The sequence below is a fragment of the Melanotaenia boesemani genome, chromosome 1, assembly GCF_017639745.1.
Source record: "Melanotaenia boesemani isolate fMelBoe1 chromosome 1, fMelBoe1.pri, whole genome shotgun sequence".
NCBI classification, from domain to species: domain Eukaryota; kingdom Metazoa; phylum Chordata; class Actinopteri; order Atheriniformes; family Melanotaeniidae; genus Melanotaenia; species Melanotaenia boesemani.
Genome location: NC_055682.1, coordinates 3,806,673 through 3,827,571, shown reverse-complemented (window position 1 = coordinate 3,827,571; position 20,899 = coordinate 3,806,673). Strand labels below are relative to the sequence as shown.

Below are 20,899 nucleotides of genomic sequence, written 5' to 3'. Positions count from 1 at the left end.
AATAAACGGAGTTTTACGGCAGGTTTAATCAGCTTAAGCTGGGTACAAACATTAAGATTATCAGGCTGTTTTTGTCCCCATTTTCCTCCTTCCTGACCAATGACGGCAAAAACTCCTCTAAAGTCTTATAAGATTTATTATTAACCTGTGGTCTGAGGTGTGTTAACAGTGATTTTGTCCCGACAATCGGCTTCGAAATGGGTCCTGGGCGACTCTTGAGGTGTGTGGGGAAAGCCGGCGATTCTTCGCTCATGACTGTGTGGAGCAGAATGCAGCCAATCAGAGAGCGAGCTGACTGCGGAGGATATAAAGTCCGTGTTCACTCCGTCTCCAGGCTTTTTTCCCAATGTCTTTTTTCTTTTTTAGTTTGGGGTTTTTCTGTTAAGAATAGTTCAGAGACCTCCATCATTCCCTCGTCTTGTATGTCCTCTTCCATGCTGGATGCTTTGTTTTCCGGTTGTTGCCATGGTTCGTTTTTGTTTGATCACGTTTGATCACGTGAGATTTCTGGCTTGAAACACCGGATTCTAGACGGGCTGTGGGACAGGATGGTTGTCTTCTGAGATTATGGGAGTCACCACACATAGTACGATCACAGCTGTTCAATGCCTGATTTTTTGTTTTTGTGTGGGATCTGTAACAGATAAAAAAATCTCGTCAGAGTAAGAAAACCCTGATGTGTGTACCCAGCTTTAGCTCTCATTCGTTGTCTGATGCCGATTGTTCAAGAAATGTTTAAAATGATCCAAATTATTTGGCTGAGCTCTGCTTCTTCAGGCCCATTCATGCTCCCTTACGTACGTAAATAGCAGCGTCCGTTTCAAACGTTGTCTTACGTCGCCTCCTCATTGTTCCGCGCGTCTTTTGCGTTGCCATGGTTGTTAAGTCAGTTCTCCACTAGTGTGCAGTGCTGAGCCGACGTCAGTTTCAGACACCGTTCAGCAGCCTCAATGCTTCACTATAAAGTTGTTTCCTGCCGTCCAACACGCCATAAACACTCACATAGTGTTTATTCAAAAGCTCACACAGTTTCTACCTTTGTTGTGCTTGTCTCCTTCCTCTTCTGCTTTTTTGTTGCCTTCCTGATCCTCCTCTTCTTCTGCTCAGCACTGCCCTGCAATTTCTGGTGGTATCGCTTCGTCTTCTGTGTTAAGCGACGGATAGCGAAACTCCCTGAAAACGGACCAGATTATGCGTAACTGATGTAGAAGACGGACGAAACTGTCTGTCTGTCTGCGTATCCGTCTTCTGAGTCGAGCATAAATGGGCCTTACATCTGCATCTATGTGCATTCATGATTCAGGCATTTTTTTTAACTTAAAAGATGGTACAATTTCATTTTCAGACAAAGTACACAAACACGTTGACTCCTCTTCCTCATACATGTGCATCCATTTGTTAGCATGAAGATGAGAGAACAGGTTCCACCTAAATGTAGACCAAATAGATGTGACAGCTGACCGGACTGGTGTCTGTTTGGATGAGGAGCACATTTACTGTATTTATCATTTATTCAGCTTTTTTCCCCCTCTGTTAAATACATGTGTAAGTTTAAGTGATGAATATTCAAGGACGAGGAAAGGCTCGTATGCGAACATGCTTGCCTGTTTTTCTTTCTTGGCTGCTGGTGTTACAGTAAACAGTCTAGTAAATCATTTTGGTATATTTGTTTTTGTCAGGCTGAGTGAAACACAAGAGTGCCTGGAAAGTTCCCTCATTGAGAAGGAGAACACGTTGGCCAAGACGTCGGAGAAACTCGAGCTCATCAGCAGCCTCAGAGAATCGCTGAGTGAAAAAGAAATGCAGTACAAAGAGCTGTTGGACAGGCTCCTTCAGGCTGAGCACAGTGTAAGAATGCTGACTTTGCTATTCATTCAGAAAGAAGCTGCTTTTTAGCTTCCTGTGATGCTTTACTCTTGTTCCTTTCCTCCTTCCAGCTGGAGAACATGGCCATGAAGTGCAGCGGCTCAGAGAAACAGTGCTCCGAACTGAAAACAGAAGCTGCTGACCTCACGCAGAAGCTGAGTCTGCTAAAGGAAAAGGTAAGCTTCACAAAAATGTGTGTGCAGAAAAAAATCATCATGCATCAATATTTTTTCCCTTTTTTTTGTAAATCACTCAGATTCAGACTTGCTGAAAACAACCAAACATGGGGTTGTAATCAGTTTTTGTTATGTCAAACATTTTTATGTAGCGGAAGAAAAATGCACACGCACAAAAGATGTACTATAAAATCATCAAACCTCAATATTTAACCCATTTTGGAGGTAAAAAAGGTGGCAGCATGTCAGACATGATAGAAATGAGATGAGGTGATAAAACCTGTCTTGCTTCTCTTTGTCATAATACACTCAACTTTTCTCTATTTCTAGGCACAAAAACAAGAAGTTACCATAGAAACGCTGCAAACAGAGCTTGATCAGACAAACGAGGACCTGGACAAGCTGAACACCACCCACCTGGAGGAGCGAGCCCAGCTCATCCATGACCTTCAGAGCTGCGAGCGGGAAATCGATAGTCTGAAAGATATTCTATCTGAAAAGGACAAGGAGATGTCGAGCCTGGCCGCTAACATGGCTGAGTACGCAGAGCAGCTCACGATTCTGAAGCAGGAGATAAAAGTCAAAGAGGAGAGCCTGGTCCAGGTAGAAAAGGCTCTGAGTAAGGCAGAGCGGGAGGCCATGGTTATCAGAGACTCGCAGAGTTCAGACCAACAAACCCTGAACAGCAAGATCACCGAGCTGGTCGGCAAACTGAAAGACACCGAGGTGGAACTGGTGAACGTCAAAGAGGAAAGGGAGTCGAAAGTGGCCGAGGTGGAACACCTAATAAAGCAGACTGAGGAGGATAAGAGAACCATCCAGGAGCTTCGAGGGGAGATCCAGAAACAGATTGTGAGCCACCGTAATCATCTTTCTGAATGTGAAATACACATCTCGTCTCTAAAGGAGCAGGTGACCTCATCTGCCCAGAAGCTTCAGGAGTCAGAGGAGCTTGTTTCACATCTCAAAGACAGAAATGCAAGCAATGAGAAGCTGCAGCAGGAGCTCAGGGAGAAAGAACAGTTACGTGAAAATGAGCTTAAATCCTTCAAAGAAGAACAAAACGAACTTCTGGCTCAGGTGGAGAAATATAACAACCAAGTTCAGACATTGTCCAAACAGTTAGAGAAGCAGATGGAGAGCGAGGAGAACGTCAGAAAGACGATGCAGGAGAAACTGGAAACTTTAGCATCACTGGAAGACAAGCTAAAAGCAGCTGATAAGCAGGCAGAGGACGAGAGGCACAAGTTCAACATGGAGTTACAAGTCAGGGATTCAGAAACCCAGAAACTGAGCAAAGAACTAAAGAACAAGTCTGAGAATTTCTCCAAACTCAAGAGCCTTTTAAAAAGCACGAAGACTGAAAAACAACAACTGGAGGAGAATCTCAAAGGGCTGAACGAGGAGCTCGACCTGCAGAAGCAGCAAACCAGAGAGCTCAACGAAAAGGTTGCATCTGCTCTTGAACTTAACAGCAGTCTGCAGAATCAAGTGCAGCAACTCACAGAGCAGAAAGAGAGACTCGAAGTGGAAGTAACCCAGCGAACAGAAACCATTTCAGAGGTAACGGCTGAGCTGGGCTCTTTACAAGCAAAAATTGCTGCTTTGGAAACACAGCATTCAGAAAACAAGAAAATCATCCAACAGCTGCACGGAGAAAAGGAGGAACTCACTGTCCGAACCAGCGAGTTAAATCAAGTCTTTGAGCAGAGCACGCACTCAAACTCTGAGATTTTGTTGGCAAAAACAAACGAATGTAGTCATCTCAACCAGTTGCTCAGAGAGAGGGAGGAGGAGGTCGCTCAGCTGCGAGAATATGTGCAGAGTTTAACCTCCAAGGTGGAGCAGCTGCAGCTCGACGTGGCAGAAAAGGAGCAAGCTACCTCCGGCCTTCTGACTGAAAAAGAAGTCAAACAAAAAGAGCAAACACAACTGGAGGAAACGTTGTCTCTGCTTCGAGAACAAGAATCCAGTTTGAAGGCTGGGTTGATGGAGAAGGATGCGCTGTTGAACCAGAAGCACGAAGAGTACCAAAGTCTGCAGAATGAAATCACCGCTCAGAAAAATACCACATCCAAGCTACGAGCAGAGGCTGAATCGCTCCACGAGGAACGCTCACATCTCCAGCAACGACTTGAAGAGAGAGAAGAAATGTTAAAAAAGACGACACAGCAGAGTCAAATGTGCAAAGATGAGCTGAATGAAAGAAATGAGGCGGTTAAGTCTCTGAGCGACCAAATCAGAGTGTTAGAGGAAAACAGCAGAAAGTTTGAGTCTGAGGCTGCAGTGATGAAATCAGAGCTGGCCGAGCTTCACGCTACCTGCGAGTCCAGGGAAAAACAGCTTACTCAGCAGCTGCAGGCTGTTTCTGACCTGAACTCGCAGCTTGCAGCTGCTGTTGAGCAGAATTCCAGTTTGAGCGAGCAGATCAGCAGCCTGACAGAAGACAATCAAAGATTACAAGAAGAGCTCGCAAAGAAGGTTAAATCTGTTTCTGAACTGATGACTGAGAAGAGTTTACTCCAAGAAATAACTTCCAGACTTGAAATTCAAATCTCAGACAATCAGAAAATGATGGATGACTTGTTGAGGGAAAAGGAAGAGCTTACTCTGACAGCAGAGGAGCTAAAAAAGATCCTGAAGGAAAGCGAACAGTCAAGCTCTGCAGGTCTGCTCGAGAAAACCAACCAATGTGCTCATCTGTCAAAAGCACTGAGGGGCAAAGAGGAACAGCTCCAGAGTTTACAAGAGCAAATCAGTGAACTCAACACATCCCTACATGACAAAGAGAAAGTGGTGGAGGCTCAGCAGAACCAGCTGATGCAACTTCAGGACACCATATCGATGCTTCAGGAGCAGGGATCTGTTCTGAAGTCGGGGCTGATGGAGAAAGATGTGATGTTTCAGCAGAAAGCAGATGAAGCTGAGCAGCAGAAAGACCTTGTCTCAAAGATGCAGGGAGAGATAGAGTCACTCAGGCAACAGTGCTTAGGCGCAAAACAACAGATAGAGGAAAAAGAAGAGGCTTTAAGAGGGATAATGAATGAATTTCAGAACCAGAAAGATGAGCTGAACAAACGAAATGAATCTGTGATTTCACTTAGCGGTCAGCTTGGGGCCATGAATGAGAACGCTGCCAAGATGGAAGCGGAGATTACCAACCTAAAGGAGTCTGTGCAAAAACTCTCTGCAGAAAATCATTGGCTGATGCAGGAGGAGGGCCAGAGGAAGGCAGACATCATCGATTTCAAAGACAATATTCAAGCACTCAATGAGCAGAATACCAGGATCAAATCTGAGCTTCAGAAAACGTTAACTGAGCTATCTGAAGCACATGAGCTCATCACCAATCTCAGAGCAGAAGCCCGTGAGAAGGAGAGGCTGAACTTGTCTGTGCAGGGAAAAGACGATGCCCTGAAGCAGCAGGAGACGCTGATCCAGCAGCTAAACATTACTGTTTCAGAGCAGAAGGAGCAGCTGGAGCAGAGAGCGGAGGACACTCTCGCTTTACAAGGACGAGTTTCAGAGCTTGAAGGCCAAGTTGACAGCCTTACTGCAGAGTTGTGCATCCTGAAAAACACTTTGGATAAAAGCAAACAGTCGAGCCTTGAATATCAAGCTCAGTCTTCTGCCACTGTTGAAAGTCTCAGCTCACATCTGCAAGCCAAAGAGGCAGAGTGCGAAAGTTTAAAAGAACAGATTTCACACCTTAAAGAATCTGTCACAAAGCTCAGCGACTCCCTCCAAGTACAAAAAAGTGAAGCGCAAAGTCTCAGAAAAGTCTTGGAAGATAAAGAAGCGGCACTTCTGGAGCGATCAAAGTCTCTCGAGGACGTTCAGAGACAAGCAGACGAGGCTTCGCTGTTCAAAACTCAGTTCATGGAAAGCACAGAGTTGGTGACGCAGCTGCAGAGTCAAATTCAGCTACTCTGCACTCAGTCAGAAAACCTCAAGAAGTCTGAAGATGAAACACAAAGTGCCTTCAACAACCTGCAGGAGAAATATGCTGCAAACTTAGAGGAATTACAAGATGTGAGAAGCCAGCTCTCTGAAAGGACAGAGCAGGTGTCCACCCTTCAAACACTGTTGGATGAGTCCCAAAAGGAAGAGCAAACACTAAGAAAGGATAAGGAGTTATCAGAAGCCCTGAACTGTCGTCTGTCACAGGAGAAGGACGAAGCTTTTGCATCTCACCAAGCAAGCGTGTCTCTGCTGACTGTTGAAATAGAAAGACTCAAATCACAACATCTTCAGGTTGCTACACAAATGAACGCACTGACTGAAAACCTGGAGCAGAGAGAAATGGCTCTGCATGCAATAAACAGTCAGTACACAGCTCAGGCCAAACACACAACCCAGCTGGTTTCAGAAATCAAGAAACTTGAGGAACAAAACAAGCGGCTAAACGAGGAGATTCGCTCTTCGAAGGAAGAGGTCGGTAATGAAAATGCACATTTGCAGGGAGAAGTCAGGAAGCTTGTTGCAGAGAAGGAAGAGCTGGAGAGGAGGTATTGTGACGTCCAGACATCGCAGGAGGAGCTGCAGGCTCAGATGGAGCAGAGGTCCAGCAGCATAAAGGAAATGATGGAGAAAATGGAGTCCGAGAAGCAGAACCTTCAAGCAGAGGTTAGTGCCAAAGACGAAGAAATTTCTCGATTAAAAGAAAACGTTCAAAAGATAGAACAAATTCTGCAGGATTCTGAGAGAGAGTGGCTGTTAGTGCTGGATAGAGAGAAGCAGCATAAGAATCTACTTTCAGAACAGTTAAGAAGTGTTGAAAATGAAATGAAAACTAAAGATGTTAAAGTTAATGCTTTGAAACAGGACTTGGACAGTTTGCAGGAGAAACTAGCCGATGCTTCGGCTGCAGTTAGACAGGGCTCCGATCAGCTGAGCGCAAAAGAGTTGGAGGCATCAACGTCCAGAATTCAACTGGAGAAGGTTTTAGCAGCTATACTAGAAAAGGAGGAGGAGAGCCGGAGCTTACAGGAGGCTCTGAAGGCTGCAGAAGATGAGCTTCTGAGTCTTGTAATGAGAGAAAATGGCAGCCACAGCGATTCCTCTGCACCTCAGAGGTCTGCTGCTTTAAACACGGAAAAGTCAAATTTGCGGGACATGATAAGACAGCTGCAAGAAAGTCATCAGGCTGAGGTTCGAGTGTTAAAAGGTGAGTTGGATAGACATGTTGCACAGCTGCAGGAGAACCTTAACGAAGGAGAAAGGAGCAATGAGAAGAGTCAACAGATCACTCGTTTGCTAGAGACTGTAGAGACTTTACAGACCCGGCTTAACGCAGCAGAGGAGAAAGTAAAAGAGGCTTCTGTTGGCTGCACGTCTTCACACAGTGAGCTGAAAGCAAAAGAAGAACAAATCGGCTGTATGAGCATTCAGATCAGTCAGCAGAAGGAGTTGCTTGCTGCACTTAGTCAGCAGTTAAAGGATAAAGATGCATCCATCGCACAGGTCATAGAGTCAGCCTCAAGCGAGAGGATGAAGCTTGATGAGGAAAAGGGTTCTTTGTTAACACAGTTAGAAAACATGGAACAAGCGCAGCAAACCACCACCAAGAGGCTCGGAGAGATTTCTCAGCAGTTAGAAGAACAAATGTTGCTCTCTCAGAGTGAAATGGAGAGGAAGAATTCAGAGAATCTTCAGCTGCTTAAAGAAAAGGCCGATCTGCAGAGTGAGCTCGCTAAGGCGTCAAAAGAAAAAGAAGCAATGAAGAAGAAGCTCCAAGCCGCTCTCCTTGTGAGGAAAGACTTGACGAAGAGAGTAGAAGAGTATGAAAAGCAAAGAGATGAGAGCCTGAACAATGCTGAGCAGTCTCAAGCTACTGTACAAAGATACCAAGAAAGGGTTTCCCTTCTTGAAAAGGAGATTCTTCAGAAGAATGGAGAGATACTCGAAGCCAAAGCTGAAAGAGAAAGAGTCGTGGAACAGTTAGAAACGCTGAGAAGCACATTAAATGAGAAAGAAGCCTGTTTATGGGAGAAGGACTCCGTCATAGAGCAGCTGCAGCAGAGATTAGAAGAGCTTCAAAGTGAAAACCAGACGTGTAAAGCCGAGCTAGAAGACAAATCTTCCTCCACGGCGAGTTCTGTCGATTTAGAAAATGAGCTCGCGCAGGTGAAGCTAGAGAAAGCGACGTTGCAGAAGAAGGCACAGGCTGCATTGCTGGCTCGCAAAGAGATGATGAAGAAAGCTCAAGAAAATGAGAAGAAACTGAGTCAGGAGCTGGCAGAGCTGAAAGACGACTACAAGGCCCTGCTGGAGCAACGCTGTCAGCAGACCAACGAGCTCAACGCCGTCCAGCTGACTCTTGACCAGAAGGTCAGGGAGCTGGAGAACCTCCATAAAACTTCTTTGTCTCATCTGGATGAATTAAACACTTTAAGACATCTTGTTGGGGAGAGGGATAAAACTCTACAAGATTTAAAGATGTCTTTGGCTGAGAAAGAAAGTCAGTGCCATTCGCTGTCAAACATGCAAACAGAGCTAGAAAATGTTAAGTCCATGATGGAAAGTGTTTCTTCTGAAACCGTGAGTAAAGACGAGGCTCTCAGAGAGATGCACCAACGAGAGGATGCTCTGAAATCTGAACTACACTCGGCACAGAAGGAGTTGGAGATGGCTCATGCAGAGCTGGAGCAGAAAACAGATGAGATGGTGAAATGTCAGGAAACCATCCGGCTGGCCGATCGGGAGCTCCAGGCATCATGTGAGAAAAACAGCGCTTTAGAGGCCCAGTTGGACATCTGTCAGTCTGAAGTGGAGCAAGAAAAACTTGCAAATGAGAAAAAGAATCAAATTTTAACAGCCGAGAAGGAGGCGTTTGTGGAGCAAATGAATTTGTTAAAGCTGGAACTTGAGTCGGCAATCGATTCAGTTTCTCAGAAATCTTTTGAAAATTCAACCATCCAGAGGATGTTTGCGGAAACGCAGCAGCAGCTCGGTGAGGAGTTGGAAAAGGCACAGCTGCGTTATACTGAGACACAAAGGGAACTGGACTCACTAAAGAGGGTTAAAGAAAACTCTGAACTCAGAGATGAGGTAGCGGCCCCGAACCAGCCACATAAACATCTGCATGAAGACAAACACCAGGATGACGTCTGTAACTCCTGCAAACATGCTGAAAACATTATGGTGAAGCTGAAGGAGAGAGACGATGCTCTGTCAGGTTTTCAGGCTCAAGTTTCAGAAAAAGAAGCACTAATTGCTGCACTGGAGCTGCAGCTACAGCAGCAAATTAAAATGCATGAAGTTACTCTGGAAAATATGAAAGCAGAAGCTGAGGGGCTCCAGAAATCTCAAGAGGATGGAAGCAGAACGAATGATCAGGACAGCAAAAGCAAAGTGGCTCTTCTAACCAAGAAGCTTCAGGCAGCTTTAGTTTCCAGGAAACAGCTCCTGAAAGAAAACTCTACACTCAGGGAAGAAGTAGAAAATCTGTCTGCAAGGCGAGACGCAAAAGAAGCAGAGTGTTCAGATCTGGGATCATCTGTGCTGAAGCTAAAGGAACAAAACGTAGAGCTGGAAAGATCATCATCATCCGCCAGCAAAGAGCGAGACCAACTCAGCAGTGAGATAGAATGCGTCCTCGGTGAGAACCGCAGTCTTTCTGCAGCCTGCGACAGCCTGAAACTCACCATCGAAAACATCACTCAGCAAAAACAAGCCTTTTCATGCCAGCTCGAGTCTCTAAAAGACTCTCAGACGGAGGAGCTGACCAGGTGGAAGTCGAAGCATGTGGAGCTGAAACAAGAGTATGAGTCTCTGCTGCAAGCGTATGAAAATGTCAGCAGTGAAATGGACAAGATGAGGCAGCTCTTAGAAGGAGCCAAGAGGGACAGGCAGGACGCCCTCAGAAAACTGCACAGCCGCGAGGCCGAAGTGGTGGATCTGGAGAAGCAAGCCAGAGAGGCGGAGGAAGAAAATGGCAGGCTTAAAGAGAGGATGCACAAGTTTACCAAAGAGAAGCGGCAGAAGATGGAGGAGCTAGAGGATGAAAATCAGAGGATAAAGAAAGAGCTGATGGAGCTCAGCGGGAACCACAACAGGTATCTGAGCGAGCTGAGAGACAAAAACCAGCAACTGGAAGCAGAAATGTGCCAACTCCGAGAGTCCTCAGAGGATCTCAGAGGGAGACTTGCTGTGATTCAGGCTGAAAATGGCCAACTGGCACAAAAACTGGAAGCGACGAGCCGTTCCCTGGAAGAGAGGAGCTTGGAATCAAACACATATGCAAACAATATGCAACTTAAACTTGACGAATCACTTAGTTTAAATAATTCGCTGACAGCTCAGATTGAGGCCCAGAAAACAGAACTCGGTGCCCAGCTGGAAATCGGCGACTTGTTACAAAAGGAGAAGCAAAATCTGTCAGAAAGAATAGAAAACATACAGAATGATCACGAGGTGCAGCTGGGAAAGAAAGACGATGCCATCAAAGAGCTTAAAGACATCATCAACAAGCACAGCCAGGAGACGGTGAGTCTGAACGAGAAGGTGAGGATCCTGGAGGACGATAAGACGCTTCTGCAGGAGGAGCTTGAAAACGCTCAAGAGATCTCTGACAAAGTGAAAAATGAAAACGAATATTTAGAAACCGTCATCCTGAAGAATTCCGAGCGGATCGACGAGCTGACGGAGTCCATCAACGCTCTGCAGGCGCAGAACACGCAGCTGTCCGCTCAGCTTCGAGCCAGTACCGACACAACCGATCGAGTCCGGCGAGAAAAGGAGCAGGAGCAGCTCAAGCTGGTCCGAGAGTTCGAGGAGAAACTCAAGAACGTTCAGAGAGGAAGCGAGGGGTCCAAAAATGTGCGGAGAGAGCTGCAGGAGCTGCTCAAGGAAAAGCACCAGGAGATAAATCAGCTGCAACAAAACTGTATCAGATACCAGGAAGTGATTTTAGATTTGGAGAGCTCTTCAAAGGGCTTACAGTCAGCCTGTGAACAGCTGGAGAAAGATCTGAAGACGAGCTCAGAGAAGATATCAACATTAGAGGAAAGAAGTAAAGAAGTTGAGGCTGAGTTAACTGGACAAAGGAAACTCCTGCAGGAGGCTGAAGAAAAGATGGTGATGGTCGAATCTGAAAGAGACCAGCTGGCTGCAGAAGTATCCCAACATAAACACTCTGAGACCACAGACGGACGAAAACCAGCAGAAAATCCTGATCAAACACAGCTAGATTCTTATTTTAAAAGTCAGTTTGTGTTACAGCAACAAATAGACGAGCTGAAGAATCTAAAAGACAAAGAGAGTCAGAGAGTTGATGAGCTGATGCAGCAGCTGGACCACCAGGATCTACAGATAAACACCCTGAAAAGAGCTGCTGAAAGCAACAAAACCAAGCTGTCTGCTTTATCTGCTGCTCCTGAAGGAGCCGACGCCAGCAAACTCTGGAACGATTTGTACCAAAAGAGTTTGCACGAGAAGGACAACCAGCTCCTGGAACAAGGGTTCATGATCACGAGGTTCCTGGAAGACATGAGGAGAAAAGATAAAGAGGTGAACGAACTACGAGTCACAAAATCGCGTCTGGAGAGAACTCTGAACGAGTACTCGGTAGCTGCCGCCGCCCAGCAGAGGCAGCTGTTCGTCATGGGCGCCACCAATGCCGAGCTGAGCGAGACGGCCGAGCTCATGACCGCGCAGGTAAAGGAACTCGCTGCTCAGGTGGACAGAAAAGAGCAAGAGAAAAATGCACTGAACCACCAGCTCGCCAACAAAGAAGACGCCGTTTCCGAACTGCAGCTTCACCTGCAGCAGATGGAGAAGATAAATGCCGACACAGACGCTCAGCTGCGCCTCTTACAAACCCGATATGACCGGGTTCAGGCTGACTTCGAGAAGCAGGAGGGCATCTCTCTGCAGCTGAAAACACTCCTTCAGAACAAAGACGCAGAGATTTCCTCGCTGCTGTCCTGCAGGGACGGACAGATGTCCGGGTATCTGGAGCAGCTCCAGGCTAATCATCGCAGCCAGGTTTCAGTTTACGAGGACAGGCTGACGTCTTTACGCTACCAAAGGGACAAGGCTGACACAGAGCTGAGAACGCTGGAGGCCAAACTCAAAAGTCTGCAAATCCAAGTCAACAGATCTGTCCAGGAAAAGGAGCAGACGGCAGCGAAGATAGAGTCTTTCAAAAACTCGATGGTGTCTTTGCAGAGCGAGCGGGAGCGGCTCATATCAGAATACAGAATACTGGAAGTAAAGAGCCAGTTAAGTTTGAAGGGTAAAGAGGGTTCTCCTGATGGGGAGACTGGTGCAAACAAAGGCCTTAAACACGAAATAAGGAAGTTGCTGCATCAAATGGACGATCTGAACTCTGAGAACGCCATGCTGAGGGCTCAGCTGGTTCGCTACAGAGAGGATTTAAATCAGGTTTTATCTCTCAAAGACAACCAACTGAAGGTTCTGCTCAGGAAGCAACAAGATGTGATCAAAAACCTGGAAAACCAGAAGGCTGCAGCTGAGAAGCAGCACAGAGAGTCTCAGCTGGAACTCCAAAGAGAAGAAGAAACAAGTAATGCCTTAGAAACCCAGAATTCAAAACTGAAAGCTCAAGTATCAAAGCTGGAAGCTGAAATATTGATACTGAACGAGAAAAGAGCTGCAACGAGTGAAGGCAGAGTGATCGCCGACCTGCAGGAAGCCGTGGCGGCCAAGGCGGCCGAATGCAACGACCTGCAGCAAAAACTTCTTTCCCACAAAATCTTGGCCAACGAGCTGAAGGACGAAATGCAGCAGCTGGGAAATGAAAGGGATAAAAAACTCGCCGAAGCGGAGGACGGATACAACAGGGAGCTGAAGAAGTTTGAGCGTGAGGTGGAGCTCATGAGAAACGAGCGAGAGACAGCGGATCGGAGGGTGGCCGAGCTCGCCAAAGAGCTCCTGGATTTGGAGCAGCAGCTGTCGGTGGCAAAATTACAAAACAAAGAGATGAAGGCCCAGAACGAGTCTCTGTGCAAAGCTATGGCCGCCCTGCAGAACGACCGAGACCAGCTCATCCAGGACTTTAAGGTCCTCAGGAACAGGTACGATGAAGAACTTAGAGAGACTCGGACAGCCTTGAACAAGACTGAGCGCAGTCTGCAGGATGCCTCCTCAGACTCAGCCATGTTCGCCAAAGAGCGGGACATTCTCGTCCATAGACTGAAAGCTGTGGAGAGCAAAGACGTGCACGCAGAGCTGAACACGTTGTTGGATGAGGTGTCAAAGGCCCTGACGGAGAAGGAAAGAGAGCTGAAGCAGGTGGTTGGAGAAAAGAACAGCTGCAGCAGGCAGCTGTCGGCGTTCTCCAGATCCATGGCCAGCCTGCAAAACGATCGCGACAGGCTGATGGAGGAGCTGGCGGGGACCAAACGAGCCGTCCAATCCAGGCAGGGGTCCAGCCTGGAAAGCGTTTTTACCACTGAAAAGGGAGGAGGTGTCCTGGAGAGTCAGGAAGACGGGCTGGTAAGTCGAGCCATCAGCTTCATCTGAGTTTGGCTGCTGCTTGCTCTTCCTCCTGTGTTGTGGTTCATTTCATCATCAGCATGCAGGATCCACAGAGATGCTTCACGGTGTCTGACAAACCATCGCTTCCACTCGCATGGGCTTTCTTTTTGCTGGGATGCACCTCTTCTGGTGGATGTGGACGTTTTCCTCATTGATGACATCATTGTTTTTGTTTATTTTATTTGTTTACTGTGTGCAGGTGAGGAGGCTGAAGGCTGAAGAACTACAACACAAAGAAGTCAACAGCTACCAAGAAGAAGCTCCAGAGACCGGGTAGAAACGCTTTTTAATGCTTCGTTTTTCTACCTATTTTCTTATTTACTTATAAATATATGTTTTCTATTTATTTTTCTATGTTTGATTTTCTGTATTTTACAATCTATTTATAAATTAATTTCTTGCTTTTATTTTTTTTATTCACCTATTTTTTTATTTATCAAATTATTTAGTATCTGTATTTGTTGGCAAGGCAGATTTATTAGTACAGAACATTTCATGTACAAGATAATTCAAAGTGCTTCACATAAAACATTCCAGCAGTACAAGAGCATTAAAAAAACAAAGATTAAAAGAAATTAAATGAATGAAATAAAAACAGAGGGAAGATGCTAAAATAAAATCGATAAAATGCAAGAAATAAAGTTTCAGTTTGGAGAAAGACAATATTAAAACATGATTCCAGCTTAAAAGAACCTTCTAAATAAAAACTAGTGAAATGCAGCAGGTGGGTCTTTCTTGTTCATTTTTTATTTTTCTACTTTTTTCTAAGGACTTTATTTTATTGATTTATTATTTTTTGCTTTTTAATCTATTTTTCTGATTTATTTATCAATTTATGTTACAGCTCTGTTTTTATTTTCTTATTTCTTGTTCAAAATATCAACTTTGTCTTTTTTCCACTTAATTATTTGTTCATGTACCTCATTTTTATTTTATTTAATTTATTTATCTCTTTCTACTTTCCCAGTAAAAACAGGTGGTTGTTTGTTATGACGCTGGGTTTCAAAGCGAATGATACTGAAGGTTTTTCTGTTCTGCAGGTCTGAAGTTGAGAAGAAGGAACCTCCTCCAGTTAAGGTGAGTTAAACCTCTGAGTTTCCCTCCTTTAATCTGCAGACTGTCTGGTTTCTGTCTTCAGCATATTGATTATTATGTAAATGTGTCATCAGAGCAGGTTTGTGCTGCAGCTCATTGCACATCTTTCACTTCTGTGATGAATCAGTTTCAAGTTCGGCATTTTATTGTTGCCCACAAGGCATTTCCACATCAGAACAATAACTGTCCAATAAAACCAATAAAAACCACTAATGAAAGAAAAAATCAAAACAATAAAATGAAATAAAAATAGAAAAACTAAAAATTTGGTCCCTCAAAGGCTGCAGTCCTGCAGGTTTTTAGTGTTTCAATGCGACTTGCATCAGACACGAGACCACGTCATTCTTTAACAAGGTCACTTGAGTTAAAGTACTGGACTAGTCATTATTCACTTTTTACTAGATAAAAGTTATTTAATCAGCCGTGTAATCGAGTCAGATAAGGGGGGCTGTATACGTCCGTTATACCAGCCCTGTCTCCAGAAGACCACAACAGTTCATCTCCTCAGCATTAAGCTGATCCCTGTTTTAGTGTGTTTGAGGTTGTATTTTGGTGATTCAGCTTCCTTTTCCCTTGCTCATGCTAATGTGAGTTTTATTAAGATTTGTGAGTCGGAGAATAAAATGAATGTTTTTTGCTGTTTTCTTCCTCTACGCAGCAGGAAACTTCGGCAGCACAGAGCGGACTAGAGGAGACGGTGAGTCGGATGGAGGCAGAGAGGATGCAGCTTCATCGAGACCTGCAGCGCTGCATTTATGAGATCCAGCAGCGGGACCAGTACCTCCAGCAGATCAACACCAAGGTAGGAAACTGGTTTACACCGGTGCTTCATGTGGTCACTGCAGACATGCATTTAAACTCAGCTTAGTTTGAATCAGTCTGCTGTTAAAGACTCACTGGCCTCTTTATGTTTCCCACAGCTGCAGCAGGCGGTGGAGGAGAGAGGTTCTGTTGCAGCCCAGCTGAGGGCCGTTTCCCAAACCCTGAGGGACACCCAGAACCGCTGCCACTGGCTGGAAAGCCAAATCCAAGGCCAAGCACAGGTAAACATCTGCAACACCTGCATGCCGCTCACTCTGGCTGTATGGGCCTCATCAATATTTGGTTGGATCTACTGTTTCTAGAAGCTTCTGCAACGTCACAAGTTTTATTTCCATCCAGAGTTGCTTTAATTTCTTGTTTTGATGATGGAGAGTCCGACCACAAAGCCTCCAGCACACCCCAAAGATTCTCCATGGGGTCCGGATCTGGACCCTGTGGTTGGTCAATCCACGTGTGAAAATGATGTCTCCTGTTCCCTGAACCACTCTTTCACAACCTGAACCCCAAATCCTGCATCGTCATCTTGGAATATGGCCGTCCCATCAGGGAAGATGGAATAACCTGCTCATTCAGTATATTCAGGTAGCCAGCTGACCTCGTATTCTCTGGACACATAATGTTGCTGAACCTAGACCTGAACCTAGACCCGACCAACTACAGCAACCCCAGATCATAGACTGCCCCCACAGGCTTGTACAGCAGCACTAGACATGATGGCTGCATCCCTTCATCCTCCTTTCTTCTTACCCTGATGCTCCATCACTCTGGACCAGGGTAGATCTGGACTCATCAGACCACATGACCTTCTTCCATGGCTCCAGAGTCCAGTCTTTATGCTCCCTAGCAAACTGGAGCCTATTTCTCCGGTCAGCCTCACTGGTTAGTGGTTTTTCTTGTGGCTCCACAGCTGTTCAGTCCCATGAGTTCCTTCACATTGTTCATGTGGAAAAGTTCTAACTTTAACTATTAAACATGGTCCTGAGCTCTGCTGCTGTTTTTCCTCCATCTAATTTCACCAAAGTGTTCCGACCACATTTCTTACTTGAAGACAATCCTCCCTGTTTTTAATGATGCACTGGACAGTTTTTAACCCAGTTTTAGTAGTTCCTGCATCTCCTTTGATGTTTTCTCTGCTTAATGCCAATAATCTGACCCTTCTTAAACAGATTAACATCTTTTCCACGACCACAGGATGTGTCTTTCCACATGGTTGTCTAAGAAATGAGAAGCTGCTCATTGCAGGTGTTATGGTTAAATGTAGGTGGGGACTTTTCTTGGATCAATAATGTTTGTCCACATGGTTTGTCTGAAATGACTCAACAAATCAAAAATGGCTTTTTATTTCTGTTCTTCCACCTCTGATCCATTTTAGGATTTTTCTCTGAAACGTTTCTCTGTCGCTCTGCAGATCATGACCTGTTTTGTCTTTCTGTGCAGCCATGCTGTAAAATGAATGAATGAATGTGTGTGTGCCCACCTCTCCCTTCCACCAGGGTGCAGTATTTACTGAAGTTGCACCGGGAGCTCCGCAGGAGAGGAGCAACGACTCCATGATCCCTGAAACTGCTGAAGCCAGTCAGCTCAGAGAAAGGTGACGAGATAAGTCCTTTTTTTAAACTGTTGAGCGTCTCTAAACCGGTTGAAGTCATGAAAATATTGACATGTCTGTGTGTGAAGGCTGCTGGAGATGGAGCTGAGTTTGGCCGAAGAGAGAGCCAGAAGAGAGACGACTGAAGAGGCCCTGCGTCTCGCCGAAGACCGAGCAAAGAGGTGAGTCACTAAAAACCCTCCCTGTTTCATGATAAGAGACAGAGTTCAGGTCTTTAACGCCTGTTTTTGTGGCCCAGCGTCAGTTCCGGCCTGTCCAGAGACGCTCAGAGGGACTTCAGCATCGAGATGGAAACAGAAGAGGAGTGGGAAGCTCTCAGTCTCAACCCAAACCAGCCTCTGATAACACGGAAGGTATAAAATGTTCAGCAAAGACACTTTACTCTGGTTATTATTCATTTAGCTTTATTTGCCCAGTGAGGTTATAACCAGTCACATTAATTATGGATTTAATGTTAATAGTCAAGTCGCCTTTATTTCCAAGCACATTTAAAAACAGCATATTTTTACCAAAGTGCTGTGAGAGATAAAAATACAAATAAAAGGGAGACTCAACAACATTAAAATAGATCTAAAAGACATTAAAAAGACAAGCATGAAACTAATATTCAGCAGAAAAGCACAACTCAGTCTGGTTTACAAATATGAGAGTTAAAATGAGTCTTTAAATGAGATTTGAACATGTCCACGGTTGGTGAGGTCTTAATGTGGAGGGCGAGGCTGTTCTCAGATTGGTCCCCTCCCAGTGTCAGCCTGGACCTCCAGGACAACGAGGAGAAAGTGGTTAGCAGATCTCGGCGATCTAGTGTGTGAAGTTAAAAGGTCGCAACGATAAGACCGTTTAAAAGCTTAAAAACAAACAATAAATCAACTGTAAAGCGGACAGAGAGCCAGAAGATGAAGCCAACACAGCACCAGTTAGCGTCCGGGCGGCAGGATGTTGGGCCACGGAGCAGAAGGGACCGACCCACACCTGAACAGAGGCTGCTGCAGTTCTCAGGCCTTAACTCACCCCCCTCACAGAAAGTGGCTTTAGTCCAAAGGCAGGTGGAGGTGTGGGCTTCATTCTTCTTCTGAAATAAACAGTCGTGGTTGCTAGGAGTGATTAAAAACTACACAGAAGAAGAAAGCTGATGGAGACAGTGCAGCATTTATTCCACTTTTTATCTACTATTTTTATTCTGTAGAAGAAGAAACTGTATTTAATGTGTTTGTTTAGTCAGAATTTGGACAGGAAATGTGTTTACAGCTTTTTCTTTATTTTAAACGTTTGCTGTTTTACCAGCAGGATTCTGGTCTTAGACGAGACAGAATCCTCCTCCTGCTGCTTCTGAGCCGTAACTGTTGACCTCTCTTACAGGTGAAAGGCGGCGTGGTGGCGTGCCGGCGCTGGCTGCGAGGCCGCAGCCTCTACTTCTCCAGACTGCTGACGGGTCGCGCCCGCTCGCGGTACTTCTTCCTGGCGTATCTGCTAACGCTGCACGTGCTCGTCCTCATGTGCCTCGCTGGTGCTTTGTAGGGAAGTCGCTCAGCGTGCCCGACGGCTGAAACTCAGAGGTTTTATTTGTTTTGTTTGTTTCTCAGCAGGCAGGGTAAAACACTAAAACATCTGTCAGGACAGACGGTTTTATTTCCACATGCACACGTTCTGCAAGATGAGACACAAACACGGTGCTTTCATTTTAGTTCGCACAACCATCGAGGAAGAAGCAGACTTCATGTTCTCTGCATTTTCTCCTCGTTGTGGGTAAAGCGAGTCTTAAAGCATCTTCCTCCCCTTGTTCGTCGTGTTTGCTGTTTGCAGGCTCTGTTAACACCACCTCTCCGTCTCTGTTAACACCACCTCTCCGTCTCTGTCGCCTTCCTCAGCTGTCAAACCCAAAACACAAACATTCACACCAGCTGCTGCTTTATTTGCCTGCCTGATGATCGGAAGTTGCACATAATCGTAATGCTGAGTTAAAACTATGCACTGAAACTCGGAGTGTGTGTTAAACCATCCGATGTGAAGCACTACACCTCTCCCGCCCTGCGCCCTTTAAACTGGAAGCCAGAGCCGTCTGACTCTGGCTCTCTCTCTCCGGTAACTTGGGAAACGATGGTAGTGAAACAAGTTTAAAGTTAACTCCTGTATCAATGTGTGCCATGAAATGAAAGTACATACTGTGTGTATTTAAGATTTTTCCTGTATTTAATAATCTGGAGAGTTTGCTGTACAGTAGGTGTGTATATTTGCTTTTCATATCTTCTCTGGCTGATGTTTGACTGTATGTTAGTTTCATAAAACAAGATCAGGTAACAAGCCAGAGTTTTTCTTTTTAATTTAAAGATATTAATAATAATAAAGACAGATTCTTCCTGGCTTGTTAACTCGTCTGGTTTTATGGAAAGGACGATGATGTGATCTGTACATGAAGGTGTGATTCCTGAGCGAAGCGATGATCCAAATCTATTTATAAAAGAAAGAAACTACTGAAAAATGTCCACGTGACATATTTTGTCTACTGCCTCTGTTTTTAAGAGTTAGCGACGCCGTCGACGACGTGAAGCTGAACTTTGTGCAATACTGAGTCAGAGGTCACCGTTTACCATCTCCATCACTAGTTAATAAATTCTATTGTAAACTTTTTCATTTGCCCTGTTTTTATTTAACATTTTCTGCTTAATTACACATATTCATTGTTTTTGTAGCAATATTCTGCAGGACCTCGAAGCAAAGTGACTTTTTAACCAATATATCAAAGATAAAATTCTCTCAAAATGTTTATTTGTGTCAAGAAATTTAGTCTTGTTTTGTAAGATAAAGATGTCAAAACCAAAAATATTCACCTAAGTTTAGTGTTGCCTGTCAGAGACTAACTAACCTTTTAACGTCCTCACTGAAGCTGCTCCAGGTGCTGCTGTTGTGTCGCTGATGGACCTGGCAGATCCACCAGGTGTGGCATTGTCCCTGTCCACATCCTGGACAGGGACAATGTTAAAGAGACACAAAAGATGGATCTGTCAGGTCCTTCAGGTCGACCCTGCCTTAGAATAACACAGTGGTTCCCAAAGGGCCCCTCATCCCTCATCCCGCTACCATGTGCACCCCGATGCTGACACGGAAATGTACGAAGCGATGTGCCACGAAATAGTCTTTAGTTTATTGACTGCTACTTGGTAACTAGAGTTAAAACCATGTCAGCGGCAGAAGGACTGATCTTCTACAGCGTGAGGCGTATTAAACCAGGAAACTGCAATCTGCTTCATGTGAGTCGAGCTTTCAATGAGGCGGATGCTGCTTTAATAAAACAATTTACAATACACGACGGTTGAGTAGTTTATTTCTAATCAACCGGCTTTTCTTTGTGTTCAGGATGAGACGTGCCCGATGTAGAACTTGTTTAGCTTTTTACTGTCAGATGCTAATATTTTGCGACGTAGAACAGTCTGCAAGAACCGGGTCAATCTCAGAGCAAGTTATGCCTTATTTATTTATTTATTTATTTTTCTTTTTTTTTTTTTTTTTGGTAGTTGAAATCTCTGTTGAGGTATCATCGTTTGCTCATGCATACTTTCATAACTTTGTCCATGTTTCGCTAGCAGTGCAAAAACAGTGAGTGTGTCTCAAAGCGCCACCATCGTGGGGCAGTGCTGACCCACATGGAGCACTGACCTTTAACACTTACCGGTAGGGACGTACCAGCATTTGATGGCGATTCTTCTGCCCGCTTTAATTCACAGAATGAATTTCCAACTCTTAATTTTACTTTCTTTTGTTTACTCCTTACTTAACCCACCTGTAAACTTTGTCGCATCCGACGCAGGCTCCTCCTCAGGCTGCACATGAA

At 45.0% G+C, this 20,899-nt stretch overlaps 1 protein-coding gene across 1 annotated transcript in view; it reads left to right on the top strand.

The window, feature by feature from the left end:
- The window catches only part of LOC121643782 (golgin subfamily B member 1-like), a 42,092-nt gene extending 22,395 nt beyond the window's left edge, over window positions 1-19,697 (top strand). Inside the window, exons 19-29 of the mRNA XM_041991310.1 lie at window positions 1,680-1,848; window positions 1,938-2,042; window positions 2,373-13,502; window positions 13,744-13,817; window positions 14,585-14,621; window positions 15,298-15,441; window positions 15,560-15,682; window positions 16,955-17,052; window positions 17,139-17,231; window positions 17,309-17,423; window positions 18,430-19,697. Of these exons, the coding sequence (XP_041847244.1) occupies window positions 1,680-1,848; window positions 1,938-2,042; window positions 2,373-13,502; window positions 13,744-13,817; window positions 14,585-14,621; window positions 15,298-15,441; window positions 15,560-15,682; window positions 16,955-17,052; window positions 17,139-17,231; window positions 17,309-17,423; window positions 18,430-18,588 (12,247 nt within the window). The 3' untranslated portion in view covers window positions 18,589-19,697. The remainder of the gene's footprint in view (window positions 1-1,679; window positions 1,849-1,937; window positions 2,043-2,372; window positions 13,503-13,743; window positions 13,818-14,584; window positions 14,622-15,297; window positions 15,442-15,559; window positions 15,683-16,954; window positions 17,053-17,138; window positions 17,232-17,308; window positions 17,424-18,429) is intronic.
- The last annotated feature ends 1,202 nt before the right edge of the window (window positions 19,698-20,899 follow it).